Source organism: Dama dama, chromosome 28 (genome assembly GCF_033118175.1).
Source record: "Dama dama isolate Ldn47 chromosome 28, ASM3311817v1, whole genome shotgun sequence".
Lineage (NCBI taxonomy): Eukaryota > Metazoa > Chordata > Mammalia > Artiodactyla > Cervidae > Dama > Dama dama.
Genome location: NC_083708.1, coordinates 51009145 through 51026326, shown reverse-complemented (window position 1 = coordinate 51026326; position 17182 = coordinate 51009145). Strand labels below are relative to the sequence as shown.

At 41.9% G+C, this 17182-nt stretch overlaps 1 protein-coding gene across 1 annotated transcript; it reads right to left on the bottom strand.

Moving 5' to 3' along the window:
• Positions 1-862: 862 nt before the first annotated feature.
• On the bottom strand, positions 863-12018 carry NDUFAF4 (NADH:ubiquinone oxidoreductase complex assembly factor 4). The gene is made up of 3 exons (XM_061131590.1): positions 11790-12018; positions 10564-10667; positions 863-3219 (listed from the first exon to the last, which is right to left on the bottom strand). The coding sequence occupies exons 1-3, from the start codon at positions 11923-11925 to the stop codon at positions 2932-2934; spliced, it is 528 nt and encodes a 175-aa protein (XP_060987573.1). The 5' UTR covers positions 11926-12018; the 3' UTR covers positions 863-2931.
• Between the last annotated feature and the right edge of the window lie 5164 nt (positions 12019-17182).

Sequence of the window (17182 nt, the reverse complement as noted above, 5' to 3'; positions counted from 1 at the left end):
GAAAAGCCTTCTGGCACAGACAGGAGCCACTCCTGATCGGCTAATGCTGAGGTGTTAAACGTTGGCCATGCGGAGCTAAGGGGATTGCAGCCGGATCACAGGTGGCCGACCTCTCCATGAATGCCCTTTACCACACCTCCCGGCTTGTCCGAGACGTTCCAGCTTATGCCTGTTGTCCTAATGTAACTGGTGCCCTCTTCACTCTCAAGCATCTCAGTTTGAGCAATAAATTATATGGTGACCCTATTTTTGGCAGAACTTTGCCAAATCCGCCCAGTTGGGCAGCTTTTCTGTATCAGCTTCCTGGATCCCAGTTCTGCTCATCCTATGATTAACCTCCCTGTCTTCCCCTAACCCTGCTAACCACGAACCTACAGGAATTATTCCCTTCTTCCTTTTTCATGCCCCATAAAATTGCTCTCCTTCAAACTCCCTCAAAATTACCCTCCTATCTCCTCTCCCTTTTCTTCTTTCATAGGAAACTTTAGACTCAGACAATGTTGATATTTAAACTGCACAGATGGTCAGTGCAACACGCTGGTCATTAAGTATTTTTAAGACATCCCTGATCCAGAGCTCATCAACAAAGAAGTCTCTCAGCCTTACTAAAGCAGTCTACCACAGCAGAGAAGGGCCCGATGTGTATTTTTCCAGAGGTCCACAGAAGATTCTCACACTCAGGGCACTGCATAGTCCCGGCTTCACACAGCCCGGGCACCTTGCATGCCATCGCACTTAATTTTTATAATCCCACAGAGAAACAATGAAGGGAGTGCCGCGGTCAGGGGCACAAGGTTGTGAAAACAATTTATTAAGAGTTTAAATCTGGGTTCCAACATTTGCTAGGCAAACTTTTATAGATCCCTGTACTTCAATTTTCCTTGTAAAATACAGTAACAGTACTTATCCTCCTACCAGTGGTAAATATTAAGCAAGTTAACACATGTAAAGCACCCCGATCAATGCCTAGTACAGTAATTGCTTTAAAAATGCTAGCAATTATTACCTGTTTTACAATTGAGGACACTTCTAACATCACGTGGCTTGAAGTGATGCTGAGATCTACACCCAGATTTTCTGAATCTCAATTCCATCCCTCCTGTGACACCAGTACTGCTCAACACTCTCCTACATATGATACAAAGCAGTAATAGGCTAATCGATGATATGGGAAGGACTTCATCATGCAACACTACATAACCACAGCCATATTTATAGCTACCTATCCACAGTGCAGATCTGAATAGTGAAGATGGCTCAGAAACAGCATTACCATGATTCAAGTAGAGGTATTGACCTTTATTTGGTAAAGAAAAACAGTTTTGATGATTTGAGTTACCAGAGTTTTAAAACACAATTTTAAAGACAGAATTCTTGTTTTCTTAAAAAAAAGTGGTTTTGAACCAAATATGGTCTAGGTATAGTTTATTCATCTGAACACAGCTTAAAACTCCCATCTCTGTCAGTTTTTCTCTTCTCAGCATTACAAAGGCCTCATTCCATCACCATGCTTCATTCCTCAGCACCTTCCATATTATTTCCAGGGGAAATCCCTGTGAAGTAGGGGATGCCTGTCTTCCCTCAGAAAAACACTGATAACTTGAAATCTTCCTTACCACATTCTGTGAATATCCCACAGATCACAGGAAAAATATACCACGAGGATTTTAAAATCCTAAACTCTGGGCCTGACTACGTCATAAACTACAGAAAAATCGTAAATAGGTCAGGAAACTTCCCCGGGCTTCTCATCTCAACTACAAAAATTCAAGTCGAATTTGTTCCATCCTCTGTAGTCATTATGCATCTTCACAGTAACCTTTTGACTTAATAAAGCAGCATTATATTCATTTTACAGAGGAAGCAATCTCAAAGAGGTTGTGCAATCTACCCAAACTCCCGGAGGTATTAATATGACAGAGCTAAGCTTACGCAATCTTGCTGAAGACCCAAGTACCGGCTCACACTGCTCCTAAGTTTGTTAAATGATCGAGACAGCAATCTTCCAAGTCTTTTCCAGTGATCACACTTTATATTTCTACTTGCTCTTTTTTATCTCATCTTTCAACCAGTATTTATATCGGAAAAAAACACATGTATTTGATCACCAAATTCAATTCACCATGGTTCTTTGATTTAACTATGCTTTAAAATTTTCTTATACTTTTACACTAAGTCCACAGAAAACTTATTTTTTTTTTTCAGAGAGTTTCCACCGCCTGCCTCTCTGAAAGCTTTCGGACTTACCTGTTTGGTTGTCAAAGCAGAGGCTGACAATTAGTGTTTATAAACACTAATTCTTGCTTGTATTTTTTAAAAGTTATTTTATATGTAAAATTCATTCAAAACAAGGTAAGCCTCCACTAGTTCTTTTTCCCTGGAACAGTAATAAAAATATATTTTCTACTGTTTTGTATCCAGTCTCCTGTCTGCCTTTATTCAGGAAACACTGTTATTGGACTTCAATGTCAAGCGTCTCTTTTCTCAACAAAAAAAAAGTCCCAGTCTTAAGAGTCAGGAAAACTCTTCCTTTTACTATTCCACAGGAAGAATAAATCAGCCACCTACACTAGAAGATGAAGCTCTGAATGTTAAACAAAGGATTCGGGACATTTCCCAAGAGGCTACATGACCAACTTAAATGTTCATGATAGATTTGCTTAAAATACAGTAACTTTTATTTACAGTAAATTTATACATGTGATTAGTCATGCTGATATTACATAAGAACACAAACTAAACCAAAGTTTAAAAGGGAGAAAAATCAATCCTATCAGGCATCCTGAAAATTCAAGAGAGTTCATAAATAGCAAGCTCTCACCAGGAGGGAACTCAACACAATCGGTAATTTATATAATTTAACATGCTACAAGTGAGGAAAATAAACAGGGCATCTGGACAAGGACAGGAAAAGTCCCGTCAAGATTCTCTTCATTTTGATTGTATTGCTTTCTTGCCTCCAGGGGGGAAGAGTTTTACTTCAAAAGTAACAAAATATTTGAGAAGGGAATTTACATCTTGCTGTTCTAGATGGTATTCTTCAGCTATTTTCTTAGCAGTCCATGTGTCTGGATAAAGTTTATGATTATTGAGAAGTGTCAATGCCTCTACAACGGAAATTTTGCCTTTAGGAATGTTCTTAACGTTCATCATGTCAAACTGATGGTCTTTTGGCAGCCTGAACTCCTTAGGCTTCTGATGTGTTCCGGCATCCTTTACCTAGTATCAAAAGACAAAAACCAAAAACCAGGCTTTTAGGATGAGAGCAAAGATTTGACATCTACTTCTGTGCCTTGAATCTCTATTTTTCTTCTTCAAACAAATATTACCCATGCGTCTCCAAACTACATTTTCTCTTTATAATGAGTGTTAGTTTGATGGCACTTTTCCATATTTCACAACCATACTTCAATCATTAAATTTAGGTAGAAAACAATCAAATGGATATCATCCACTCACCACATTATTTCATATGTATTAAAAGAATAACAAGCTGATTGGAAAAAATAAACTGCTTTAGAAAGGCAGGAAACTGATCCTGCCCTAAGAGCTTACCTGACAATCTTCATCCTTTTTCCCAGTTTTCTTTTCATATTCAGTTCAGTTCAGTCGCTCAGTCCTGTCCAACTCTTTGCAACCTCATGGACTGCAGCACACCAAGCCTCCCTGTCCATCACCAACTGCTGGAGTTTACTCAAACTCATGTCCATTGAGTCAGTGATGCCATCCAACCATCTCATCCTCAGTGGTTCCCGTCTCCTCCTGCCTTCAATCTTTCCCAGCAACGGGGTCTTTTCCAGTGAGTCAGTTCTTTGCATCAGGTAGTCAAAGTATTGGGAGTTTCAGCATCAATATGTCTTTCCAATGAACATTCAGGATTGATCTCCTTTAGGATGGACTGGTTGGATCTCCTTGCAGTCCAAGGGACTCTCAAGAGTCTTCTCCAACACCACAGTTCAAAAGCATCAATTCTTCGCCACTCAGCTTTCTTTATAGTCCAACTCTCACATCCATACACGACTACTAGAAAAACCATAACCTTGACTACACGGACTTTGTTGGCAAAGTAATGTCTCTGCTTTTCAACATGCTGTCTAGTAGGTCATAACTTTTCTTCCAAGGAGTAAGCATCTTTTATTTTCATGGCTGCAGTCACCATCCGCAGTGATTTTGGAGCCCAAAAAAATAAAGTCAGCCACTGTTTCCCCATCTATTTGCCATGAAGTGATGGGAATAGATGCCATGATCTTAGTTTTCTGAATGTTGAGCTTTATGCCAACTTTTTCACTCTCCTCTTTCACTTTCATCAAGAGGCTCTTTAGTTCTTCTTCACTTTCTGCCATAAGGGTGGTGTCATCTGCATACCTGAGGTTATTGATATTTCTCCCGGCAATCTTGATTCCAGCTTGTGCTTCCTCCAGCCCAGTGTTTCTCATGATGTACTCTGCATATAAGTTAAATAAGCAGGGTGACAATATACAGCCTTGACATACTCCTTTTCCTATTTGGAACCAGCCTGCTGTTCCAAGTTCAGTTCTAACTGTTGCTTCCTGACCTGCATACAGATTTCTCAAGAGGCAGGTCAAGTGGTCTGGTATTCCCATCTCTTTCAGAATTTTCCACAGTTTATTGTGATCCACGCAGTCAAAGGCTTTGGCATAGTCTGTAAAGCAGAAATAGATGTTTTTCTGGAACTCTCTTGCTGCTTTTTCAATGATCCAGCAGATGTTGGCAATTTGATCTCTGGTTCCTCTGCCTTTTCTAAATCCAGCTTGAAAATCTGGAAGTACATGGTTTACGTATTGTTGAAGCCTGGCTTGGAGAATTTTGAGCATTACTTTACTAGTGTGTGAGATGAGTGCAATTGTGCGGTAGTTTGAGCATTCTTTGGCATTGCCTTTCTGTGGGATTGGAATGAAAACTGACCTTTTTCAGTCCTGTAGCCACTGCTGAGTTTTCCAAATATGCCGCCATATTGAGTGGAGCACTTTCACAGCATCATCTTTCAGGATTTGAAATAGTTCAACTGGAATTCCATCACCTCCACTAGCTTTGTTCATAATGATGCTTCCTAATGCCCACTTGACTTCCCATTCCACGATGTCTGGCTCTAGGTAAGTGATCACACCATCGTGATTATCTGGGTCCTGAAGATCTTTCTTGTACACTTCTTATGTGTATTCTTCCCACCTCTTTTTAATATCTTCTGCTTCTGTTAGGTCCATACCATTTCTGTCCTTTATTGAGCCTATCTTTGCATGAAATGTTCCCTTGGTATCTCTAATTTTCTTGATATCTCTAGTCTTTCCCACTCTATTGTTTTCTTCTATTTCTTTGCACTGATCACTGAGGAAGGCCTTCTTATCGCTCCTTGATATTCTTTGGAACTCTGCATTCAAACGGGTGTATCTCTCCTTTTCCCCTTTGCTTTTGGCTTCTCTTCTTTTCTCAGTTATTTTTAAGGCCTCCTCAGACAGCCAGTTTGCTTTTTTTTCATTTCTTCTTCTTGGGGATGGTCTTGCTCCATCTCCTGTACAATGTCACGAACCTCTGTCCATAGTTCAGCAGGCACTCTGTCTATCAGATCTAGTCCCTTAAATCTATTTTTCACTTCCACTGTATAATTGTTAGGGATTCATTGAGGTCATATGTGAATGGTCTAGTGGTTTTCCCTTTCTTCAATTTAAGTGTGAATTTGGCAATAAGGAGTTCATGATCTGAGCCACAGTCAGCTCCCTGTCTTGTTTTTGCTGACTGTATAGAGCTTCTCCATCTTTGGCTGCAAAGAATATAATCAATCTGATTTCGGTGTTGACCATCTGGTGATGTCCATGTGTAGAGTCTTCTTTTGTGTTGTTGGAAGAGGGTGTCGGCTATGACCAGTGCGTTCTCTTGGCAGAACTCCATTAGCCTTTGCCCTGCTTCATTCTGTACGCTAAGGCCAAATCTGCCTGTTACTCCAGGTATTTCATGACTTCCTACTTTTGCATTCCATTCCCCTATGATGAAGAGGACATCCTTTTTAGGTGTTAGTTCTAGAAGGTCTTGTAGGTCTTCATAGAACCGTTCAACTTCAGCTTCTTCAGCAGTACTGATCGGGGCATAGGCTTGGATTACCGTGATACTGAATGGTTTGCCTTGGAAACGAACAGAGATCATTCTGTCGTTTTTGAGACTGCGTCCAAGTACTGCATTTTGGACTCTTTTGTTGACTATGATGGCCACTCCATTTCTTCTAAGGGATTCTTGCCCACAGTAGGAGATATTAACGGTTATCTGAGTTAAATTCACCCACTCCCATCCATTTTAGTTCGCTGATTCCTAAAATGTCAACATTCACTCTTGCCACCTCCTGTTTGATCACTTCCAATTTGTCTTGATTCATAGGCCTAACATTCCAGGTTCTTATGCAATATTGCTCTTTATGATTTATATTACGTGCCTCCAGACACCTTGAGTGAATTCAAATGTTGCTAGAGATCTTGCCTCTTCAGAGGAAATGAAATAATGCCTACAAGACCTCCACAAATATAAATAAAACCACCTATCCACACCCATCTTTCCACCTGTCTGATCCAAGCTTAATCCTCAGGTTTGTGCTCGTATTTCATTCCTCTATCAGCTACATCAACTACAGCCCCCCGCCCCTTTACTTTCCCTTTCAAACGTCCCTGCCTACTACTGCTTTTCAGTAAAATTATGAAAGTGCCCTGGCTGGTGCATAAATAAATTAAAAAAAAAAAAGAAAGTGCCCTAGCCACCAACTTTTACAAACATTCATCAAACCCAACAACAACTCTTCTTTTATGACCAGTTTCCTTCTTTTCAGTTCAGCTTTAAAAAATAGTACTTGTGACCTCAAATTTAGAGGATTACATCTTAATCCAGAGGACACTTTTTAAGCAAACACTGCTGACCACTCCCACATACCCACAACTATTTTTTTTTTTGGTTTCCATACCACCTCTCTCCTAGTGTTCCATCTGTCTCCGCAGTGGTTCCTTCCTTGTGGTCTATTTCACTTCAGCTACCCTGTAAATGTTAGTATGCCCCCAAGTTCTGGCCCAGGCCCTCTTCTCACACTACACATTCCCCCCAAGCAATCCCACCACCCCCTTATTATTATTATTCACACATCAGTGACTCTCAAATATGGTCTCAAAGCTTGACCTTTCTCCTGACTTTCAGATCCCAATTCCCAAATGACTAACGACATTTTTACTTGATAACCTATAAGTACCTCAAAGATCAGCTTGTCCCTTTTCTCTGAAAATACAATTTTGTCCCCATATTCTCTAACTCAGTGACCAACCCCACTCACCTCCCATAGCCCACTTCAAGATTCCAAGTTTCTCTTATGTTATAGTTGACACTTCCCTCTCCTCACTCATTACGACCAACCAACGACCAAATCCTGCTCATGCTTTTAAGTCCCTCTCAAACCTGTTCGCTCCTCTCCCAGTCACTAACTACCCTTGTCCAAGCCAATGTCTCTTATAGGAGCTACTGCAAAAGCCTGGTCTCCTCTTCACTGGATAAAATGCCTTTCCCTCCCTCCCTCCCTCCCTCAAAACTGCCCTCAGAATGAAGCAAATCTGAAGTCACTCTTACACAGGAAACTCTTCAATGACTTCCAACTGCCTTCAGGATAAAACTCAAATTCCTTAGCAAGACAAATAACGACTTTCATGATCTGGCCCCTATTAACTTTCTACCCCAATACTCTCCTCTAACTGTGGCTGTGTGCGTTCTCGGTTGCTCAGTTGTGTCCAACTCTTTGCATGCCCGCCGGGCTCCTCTATCCATGGGACTTCCCAGGCAAGAATACTGGAGTGGGTTGCCACTGCGTCCCTCCTCCAGGGGATCTTCCCCACCCGGGTAACGAACCCACGTCTCCTGCAGATTCTTTACCACTGAGCCACCTGGGAAGCTCCTAACTGTACTCAACTCTAAAGGCACCGCACACTCTCCTACCTTCATATTGCAACTATGGCCTGAATCACTCCTAACAACTTCACGTTCCAAAAACTCAAGTTTCCGTTGTCTTCCTAGTCCTGTATCTTCCTACCACCTAATACATACTTTTGGTATCCAGTTTTCCCTTCTGATTAATATTAAATACTAAAATTATGACACTGAAAAAATCTGATAAATTCAACGTCCTCTTTTAATTAAAAAAAAAAACTCTTAGAAAATTAAAATAGAACAAAACATCCTAACTGTGATAAAAGTATTTTTCAATCAGACCAAACCACTTTATTTTAATAAATTACAGGCACCCTCTGCAAGGAAAGAACAGGACAGAATAACAGACACAGCAAGAGGAGAATTAAGTATAAATACTAGAAAGAGAGAAAACTGTAATTCCATTTCAATGTATGAGAATATCTTTAGAAAAACATAAGAGAATCAACTGAATAACAAAGAGAAATAATAACCTAGCAAAGCAGGTACCTGCAATACAAAAATCACTTTTTTGTGTGACATGGTAGCAATAAGTAGTTAAAAACTTAGGGAGAAAAGAGACCCCATAGTAACAATCTTCCCTCTACCCTTCAAAGACTCAATAAAACAAAAATGTTAATTCTCCTCAATTAATCTATAAATTCCAATTCAATTACACCCATAATCAAACTAGGACTTTTTTAAGAACCTGTTCATATGGGGGAAAAGTGTGTGGCAAGAGTCAAAGAACTTCTGAAAAGAAAGAAAGACGATCATAACAGGTATCAAGATACTTTGCAAAGTTTTATTAATTAAAATAGTATAATTCTAGTGTAGACACAGAAAAATAAATAGAACTGATGAATCCGTTAACAGACTTATATGTGTATGTATTAGCATTTTAAATGAGTGGGAAAAGGACTGGGTTATTCAATAAATTATATTTAGACAACTGACCATCCAGTTGAAAAGTTCTCCCTCACCAAAAACTTTTTTAATGCCAAATAAAGATTTTAATATAAAATATATAATCATAAAAGTACTGAGAAAATATAGAAGACTGTCTTTATGTTAGACTGAGTCCACACAATGAAACACAAAAAGGCTAATACATCTCACAAAATTTTGAATAGCGATAAAAAGTCGGACAAAAATAAATTACTTGACGTAATGACAGCCACAGCACCACTGATGTCTAAAGACATCACAAGTCATTAAGAAAATTATGAACTGCCCAAAATAAAAAGAGACAAACATAAATAGGCACTTCAGCCTTTTCTTCACTATCACTTGCCCATGAATGAGTCTTTTCAGATTTTTCCTAATACCCCTCCAAGAAATTTTAACACCACTGTGTATCTCCTAAGTATTATATTTACATTCCTGTAATTCATACATAAGAAGTATTAAATGTTTTTTGTTCCCCAAGAGTTAATTTTATTTTTTTTAAGAGTTAATTTTAGAATGAATAAGTACATGTGAGAGAAACAATACAGAAGTATTATCCAACACCTGTCTAAAGATAATATAAAGAACACGAACATCAACCCCTATACATTTGTGTGTGTGTGTGAACATCTGATAACTGAACCCTGTAACTGTTGTTGTAACAAGCCACAAACCTTATTTTACATGTGAGTTTTTCTCTTCCCTAGTTAAAATTATACTAATAACTATTAACATTTCTGCGCAGTTTATTGCCTATCTACCGAGAAAGACATTGGAGAATTTTAGAATGAAAAGGGAATTGTCACTGGCACTTCCCTCTCCTTTAATCAAACTCTTCTCCATACTTAGAAGCTTCCTGCCCCCATGAACTCATCTGGCTAACACCCACCCATTGTTCAGGCCTGAGTCTGAATGCCACTTCCTCAGAAACCATCCCTGATCCTTCTATCTCAAAGAGCTCCCTGATACGCTCAGTGCTTACACTTCTTCACAGACTTAGTCATTGTGTACCTGTGGTTGCTCATTTGTTTAATGCCTGCATCCCTCACAACACTATAAGCTCTGTGAGAGCAAGGACTGGAACTGCCGTGTTCATCACTGGACACAGAGCACCTGTGCCTGGTATTTACAGACAGGTTCCCACTCCCACTGTATTCCGCGATCTCCCTGTTTTTATAAATCCTATCTGAATATTTTCTTAAAAAACAAACAAAAAAAAGCTCACCACCAACACAACACTAAAAAATGCTCTGGGATCAGAACATACCTCAAACCACTGAAGGAAGAGAAAACAGTATTAAAGCTCTCTCTTGGTGTCATACAAATGTCATTCAAGTGACCAATTGTCATTTGGTAGAAGTTCCCTCCCAAACCCTATAAACTCTGAAATAACAGGTGCATTCAACCAATACTTTCACAAGTCTGTTACTCATTTTTTCACAAGTCTTTTAGATTTCAGTAAATATCCAATGAACGGAGGCATCTGTGTCTTGCTTAGACCTCTGTGCTTCAACTTTGCCAAAGCTCCGCATTCTGGTTCAGAAGCACACTGACACTTTTACACTTGCAGAGCCCTCACTCTCTTTTACTATTTGCCACACTTCTCTACGTGATTCTCCTGGAGCTCCAAGGAGTTACATTATATATTTACTTAATGAAAACACACATTACCTGCAAAGAAGACACAGGATCTTGGGAATCAACATACACGTCTTTTAGCAATGACAGCAGTTTGTCATCTTTTCTATCAATTTCTCCCTTAATTTCTGGATGGCCTAAGGAAAGAAAAAGAACGTTACAACTGTAAAGCCAAAGAAAATTTCCTGTAAGATCCTAACACTTAACAGTCACTTTCTCCCCCCCAACTTTAAAAGTTTTATTTTGTATTGGGGTATAGCTGATTACAGAGAAGGCAATGGCACCCCACTCCAGTACTCTTGCCTGGAAAATCCCATAGACGGAGGAGCCTGGTAGGCTGCAGTCCATGGGGTCGCTAAGAGTCGGGCACGACTGAGCGACTTCACTTTCACTTTTCCCTTTCATGCATTGGAGAAGGAAATGGCAACCCACTCCAGTATTCCTGCCTGGAAAATCCCAGGGACAGAGGAGCCTGGTGGGCTGCCGTCTATGGGGTCGCACAGAGTCGGCCACGACTGAAGCGACTTAGCAGCAGCAGAAGCATAGCTGATTAACAATACTGTGGTATTTCAGGTCAACAGTGAGGGACTCAGCCATACATATACATGTATCCATTCTCCCCCAAATCTCCCTCCTATCCAGGCTGGCACATAATATTGAGCAGAATTCCATGTGCTATATAATAGGTCCTTGTTGGTTACCCATTTTAAATATAGCAGTGTGTACATGACCTTCCTAAAGCCCCTAACTATCCCTTACACCCCCGTCCTCACCCCCGACAACCATAAATTCGTTTTCTAAATCTGTGAGTTGCTTTCTCTTTAAGACAGTCACTTTATTTTTTGCTTAATCAACATTCACTGGAACACAATAGGACGTGTTTTAAATGTAACTCATAATGTTAGGTCAAGTTCGGTGTCCACTGTTCTGCGAAGACGTCTAGAGAGCTCTCCTGCACACGATTCCTTCTGATTTTGATTCCTTGTATCACGCCGCAAAGCGTTAAAGCCGGGGAGGGCGGGGTCAGCATGGGCAGACGCCGACACCCCCAGGACTACGGAGTAGGCGGAGCCGCCGGCTCCGCGGGAGCAAGGAGACAGTCTCAATGTCACCAGCCCGGTGGCTCCACCTTCCCGAGTTCGGCTGACCCGGGTGACTGCAGCTGACCCCGGTCACCCCCTCCACTGCACCGAGGCCCACCACTCAACCCGCACCCGGAGCCCGAGCGCCGGGGCCCGAGGCAACCCGGCAGCACTCACTGCTCATCTGCTCTCGCAGGAGGTTCTTGGTGGAGGGGTGCCTGGGGGCGGGGGAAGGCTTCATTCTGCTGATTTCCCGCTCCGCCCGGTTCTCTAGGTTGAAATTCCTGACTGCGCGAGCCACCGCAGCCCCCATCTCTTCACAACATGATGCCCTAAGTTACACCACACGTGGTTAAACTGCGGCGCGGGCGACCTCCGGGACACACCGGCGCATGCGCACGCCTGGGGCGCTCCGCGCTGGAGCTTCCGAACGCGCGCTAAATGCGTGCGGCTCGCCCCCTAGCGGTCGGGAGGGCGCACGCCGCGTCTCCACCCAGAGTGTCTCAAAGGGAGCGCCTCCCTCTGGGCCGGAGACACGCTCCCACCTGCGGCTGCTTCCCGCGGTTTGGGGCGGGACTGAGGCCTTGGGCACACCTTGTTTTTTACGCTCTGCGGCCTGGCGGAGTTGGGCGGGAAGCTTTAAAAAACAATTTTCTTGCCGGGTTTCCCCCCAAGTTTTCTGATTTAATCCCTCCCGAGTGAGGCCTGCCGTTGGTTCAAGTTTCCCACGTGATCCCAAAGTTGCAGGCTGAGAAGCAGTCGAAGCAAACTGACCTGAGTCTTTCACAGGTCGGTGCAACCGGAGGAAGCCAATAAAAATGGAATTAATGGCTAAAGGAAGGTTCTAAAACAGACCTTTCCTCCTTTTGTGAAAGGAAAATAGTGAAAGTTTACTCATTCTCGATGAATATTTGTTCTGTCGCTCTTTTGTTTATATGTCGCTCATTTTCCTGTCCCGCAATCTGAGCCCTGTTCTCTTTTTCCATAATCTTTTACATCGCGCTCTCGTAACGCATTTCACCTATCGATTTCCGTTATGCTCTCCTTTTCCTTCTTTTTGTGTATTTTTAATTCTAACTTGTGTTGTGTCTCTATGCCATTAAGCATTGAGTCATTGCGTCATTCCTTAGCCTATTTCTCCTTTGTTCTATACCTTTCTTATTCTTTTTAAGACACGGAGACCTCCTTGTAACTTAGTGAAAGGAACAGCCAATAGGAAAAAAACAGACAACAGCAGAAACGAGTGGTGGTAGATGTTTTCTTAATCTTCCTCTTTCTCTATCCCTCCCTCCCCTTCTCTCCCTCTTCCTCCTCCTCCCTCTGAAAGGATTACTGTGTTGCTTTTAAGAGTCTTCAAAAATATTGTCATTAATTCATAAAGAACCCACTAAAAAGTAGCAGAGTTTCCAAAGCTACGGTATTTTTCAGACTGTAGCTGCAAGATCTGTTTTTAGGGTTCTCAGCTCTCCTTAGCAAAATGAGGTTTAAAAGCAGTGAAATGATAGAACAGTAAGTTATGATTTTTAAAAGAATCTCAAACTAAAGAAAGGGCTGTTTTCCTTAAAGAAAACTAATAAAATTATTGCATATTAGCAAAAGTTCTACGAGGAACATAGCTTCCACCATTAACTATCATGAACTGTTTTTATTGGAATTGGTATTTGGAATTTACAGAGGCTAAAACCAGTGTTCCCTGGTAGTGTTCATTGTGAAGTTATCCTGAAGGTGGCAGGCTGCTCCAAGAGTTCCATCTTTGAGACAAGCACGCCTGTAAGTGCTTTATAGCACAGGTATTCATATTTCTGCGTATATACACCAAAACATTTTCCTTTGCCTCACACGTCTATGTGTTTCAACAATTATGGTAGTAATTCCATTCACTGCCTGTTAAAAATGTTTTAAAAGTGAAAAACTCATTTTCATAGAAATTCCACTGTACTTCCGGCAGCATGGAAAAGTAATGTGAGACAGAAGTTATAAGAAGTGTAGGGAGCTATGGGAATTACCCACATGAAAGAATTTATTGAATTCGCATATTTAAAAAGACTTTGGATTCAATGCATCTGTATCAGGTGGCTCAGACAATAAAGAATCTGCCTGCAATGCAGGAGTCCCAGGATCGATCCTTGAGTCAGGAAGATCCCCTGGAGTAGGAAGTGGCAACCCACTCCAGTCTTCTTGCCTGGAGAATTCCATGTGCAGAGGAGCCTGGCTGGATACAGTCCATGAGGTCGCAAAGAGTCGGACACAACTGAGAGAAGCACGCACACATACTTGGATTCAGTATTTAAGGAACACCCCGTCCAGGACAGCTGCCTTGCTGGGCCTGGAGTGTTCAAGTCCTCAAAGAGCAGGACAGACGGCAGAGGTACTTGAGAAATACACAATTGCCTGTCATCCCTTGGGAGTCATCTAGAGATAAAACCTGAATCACAAACGCATAATTCCAGCCCTTCTTGTTAAATATGCAAATTAACATGAAGTGTGAACTCAGAACTCTCTCTGGGCTCATGTTAAGGTTGAAGTCAGGTGCCCATGGAAAGTATAACTAGGATGTTGCTCAGAATTAATCATCTCTCTGACTGCCATATGATGTATATATATTGCTGAATATCCTAGGGTACCAATGAAGTAAACCCAGAGTCTTGCCAACACAAAAGAATGTAAATTTTTTGAGGACAGTAATTATTGTCTTTGTTCACTGCTGTCTGCGTCTCACTGAACCATGTCTCGTACACAGCAGGTACTAAACAAATGTCAGATAAATATTGGTGGATAGTGGTTGTTCAGGCACTAATTCGTGTCCAACTCTTGCAACCCCATGGACTGTAGCCCTGCCAGACTCCTCTGTCCATGGGATTCTCCAGGCAAGAATGCTGGAGTGGGTTGCCGTTTTCTTCTCCATGGGATCTTCCTGACCCAGGGATCAAACCCAACCTTCTGCATTGCAAGCAGGTATTTTATTGCTCAACCACCAGAGAAGCCCAGATAAATATTAAACGAACCCAAAGAAGAGCAGGGACTTCCCTGGTGGCTCAGATGGTAAAGAATCCGCCTGCAATGCGGGAGTCCTGGGTTCAATCCCTGGGTTGGGAAGATCCCCTGGAGGAGGGAACAGCTACCCACTGCAGTGGTTTCCCTGGAAAATCCCCATGGACAGAGGAGCCTGGTGGGCCACGGTCCATGGGTTGCAAAGAATTGGACATGACTGAGCAACTTTCACTTCACAAAGATGAGCAGAGCCCTCAAGAGTCTAGGCCTTAGATAGGTTTCTGCCTGAACACCAGCCCCTCTACCAGAAATGAGTCCTTGTGAAAGTCACTCACTCTGGTTATGCTCACTTCATCTTAGAACTGGGACAATAGTAATTATCTAATGGATTTCACACCATTTAAAAATAGGTACTGTCTGAATCAGTGCCTAGCTCAGAATATGATATTGAGTATTTGCATTGGTTTCCATTTTCCAGAGGAACAGAAAGAAGTTTGAAAAAGAAGCAGATATTCTGAAGCCCTGGTCTATAGGTGAGTAAAATGAATAAAATAAATATCTGAAAGTAAAGTGATTCAAGTTCTTCAAGAATTTAATTTAAAAATATAGGTATTCCAGTTTCAGTTTCTATTCCCTGATTAGCATGCTCTGCCCAGCGTTGCTGGGCCAGTTAAGGTGGAAAATTGGGTGGGCGTCATTAGCTCGCCACCAGGCTTTGCCTGGCATTGGCAGCAGAAAGAGTCCCTCCTTGCTCCCTTCCTTCATCCTCAATCTTTCTCTCTCTGTCTAGATTTTTACCTTCCTGCACTCCTTTCTCTTAGAGGAGGAAATGGCAACCCATTCCAGTATTCTTGCCTGGGAAATCCCATGGATAGAGGTGCCTAGCAGGCTACAGTCCATGGGGTCACAAAGAGTCAGATGTGAGTGAGTGTGCATGCACGCCTTTCTTTAAACATAATTCAAAGGTATTCTGTGTTCTCCAAAGGATGGCAGTCACTAAACCCACGTGACAAGTGACTCAAGATGCTCAGGAAAGCCCCCAGAGGTTTCATTGACCAAACCCCAGTTAGAAGTGAGTAGCATGGCGATTTGTGGAGGAATAGCTCATCCTGGCAGAACTGTCCAGGTTCAAATGGAACTTCTCCAGGTCCTGGATTTCAGGACCAGGGGCCAAGGAATTTGTGAGTCCAACTGAGGTCATTTACCAGATTCCCAAGCTTCACCAGTTCTATTGTGATGTAGTGTTGTGCGTTTGTGAGACCTAGAATATTTCAGAAAAAAAATCCTGAAAACCAGAACAAACTAGGTCTTGGTAGATCCAGTATTCATACTGAGAAGCTCTAGGTTTCATGGATTAGAATTATCAACCAACAATTATACCCAAAAGCCTACTCTGCGGCCACCACACTCATGACTTTTGGTATTATATTAGTTTCCCATCGCAACTAACAAATTACTACCAAATAGTGCCTCAAACTGGAGGAGGAAATGGCAACCCACTCCAGTATTCTTGCCCGGAAAATCCCATGGACAGAGGAGCCTGGTGGGCTACAGTCCAAGGGGTCGCAAAGAGTTGGACATCTCTGAGCGCTGCTCAGCAGCAGCTGTGCCTTAAAACAGAGCAAATTATAATCTTGCACTTCTGGAGATCAGAAGTTGGAAAGCTGGAAATGGGTTTCCGGAGACTAAAATCAAGGTGTCAGCAGAGGTGTCTTCATGCTGGAGGCTCCGGAAGAGAATTACTTTTCTCGTCTTTTTGGGCTTCTGGACACTTCCAGCGTTTGACAACGAGCAAATGAATCATTTCATTGTAATATCTCCTTCTCTGACTATGACTCCCCCGCCTCCCTTTCCCCTCTATTACACCCTTATGATTACATTGGTCCTAATGTGATAATCCAGGATGATATCCCATGTCAACATCCTTAATTCAGTCACATCTGCAAAGTACATTTTGCAGGTTCTGGGGATTAAGAGATGGATGTCTTTAGAGGTCCATGTTCTACCCAGCACAGTCACTGTCTTCAGAACATCTGTATCTACCTGTGTGTCTATGATCAAAGTAATAAAATTCAAAACTAGAACAATGGAGAGAATGGCTAGTATGCTTTGTTCAGCCCCACAATGCTTATATTCCAAAGAAACAACCTAGCTGTTGAAAGAATAAAGCCATTTTGTTCAGGCAGGTGTATTCTTTCTTTTCGAGTTTGCCTAAGAGCCATAGTAAGCTTCCTAGTAGATTGGTCAGTACCTTGCCAGATCTCTACACTGCACTGAGAGGCAATTCTTCCAGGGTCCCGTTCTTTCACCTCCTCTGGAACACCTATTTCCAACAAGCTTCAGCGAGAAAGAGTATGTACTGGGTTGGCCAAAAAGTTTGTTGGGATTTTTCTGTAACATTTTATGGAAAGCCCTGAACACACGTTTTGGCCAACTCCATCATCTCCCTTGTATATAAAGCAGCATGACTGCTTTTCCTAGTTATGGCAGCTTAGAGACACCAGAATTCTACCACCTTTCTCTCCTTCCCACTCAGTTACTTCCCTCTCAGCTTAGAAGTTCACAATCACTCACCTATT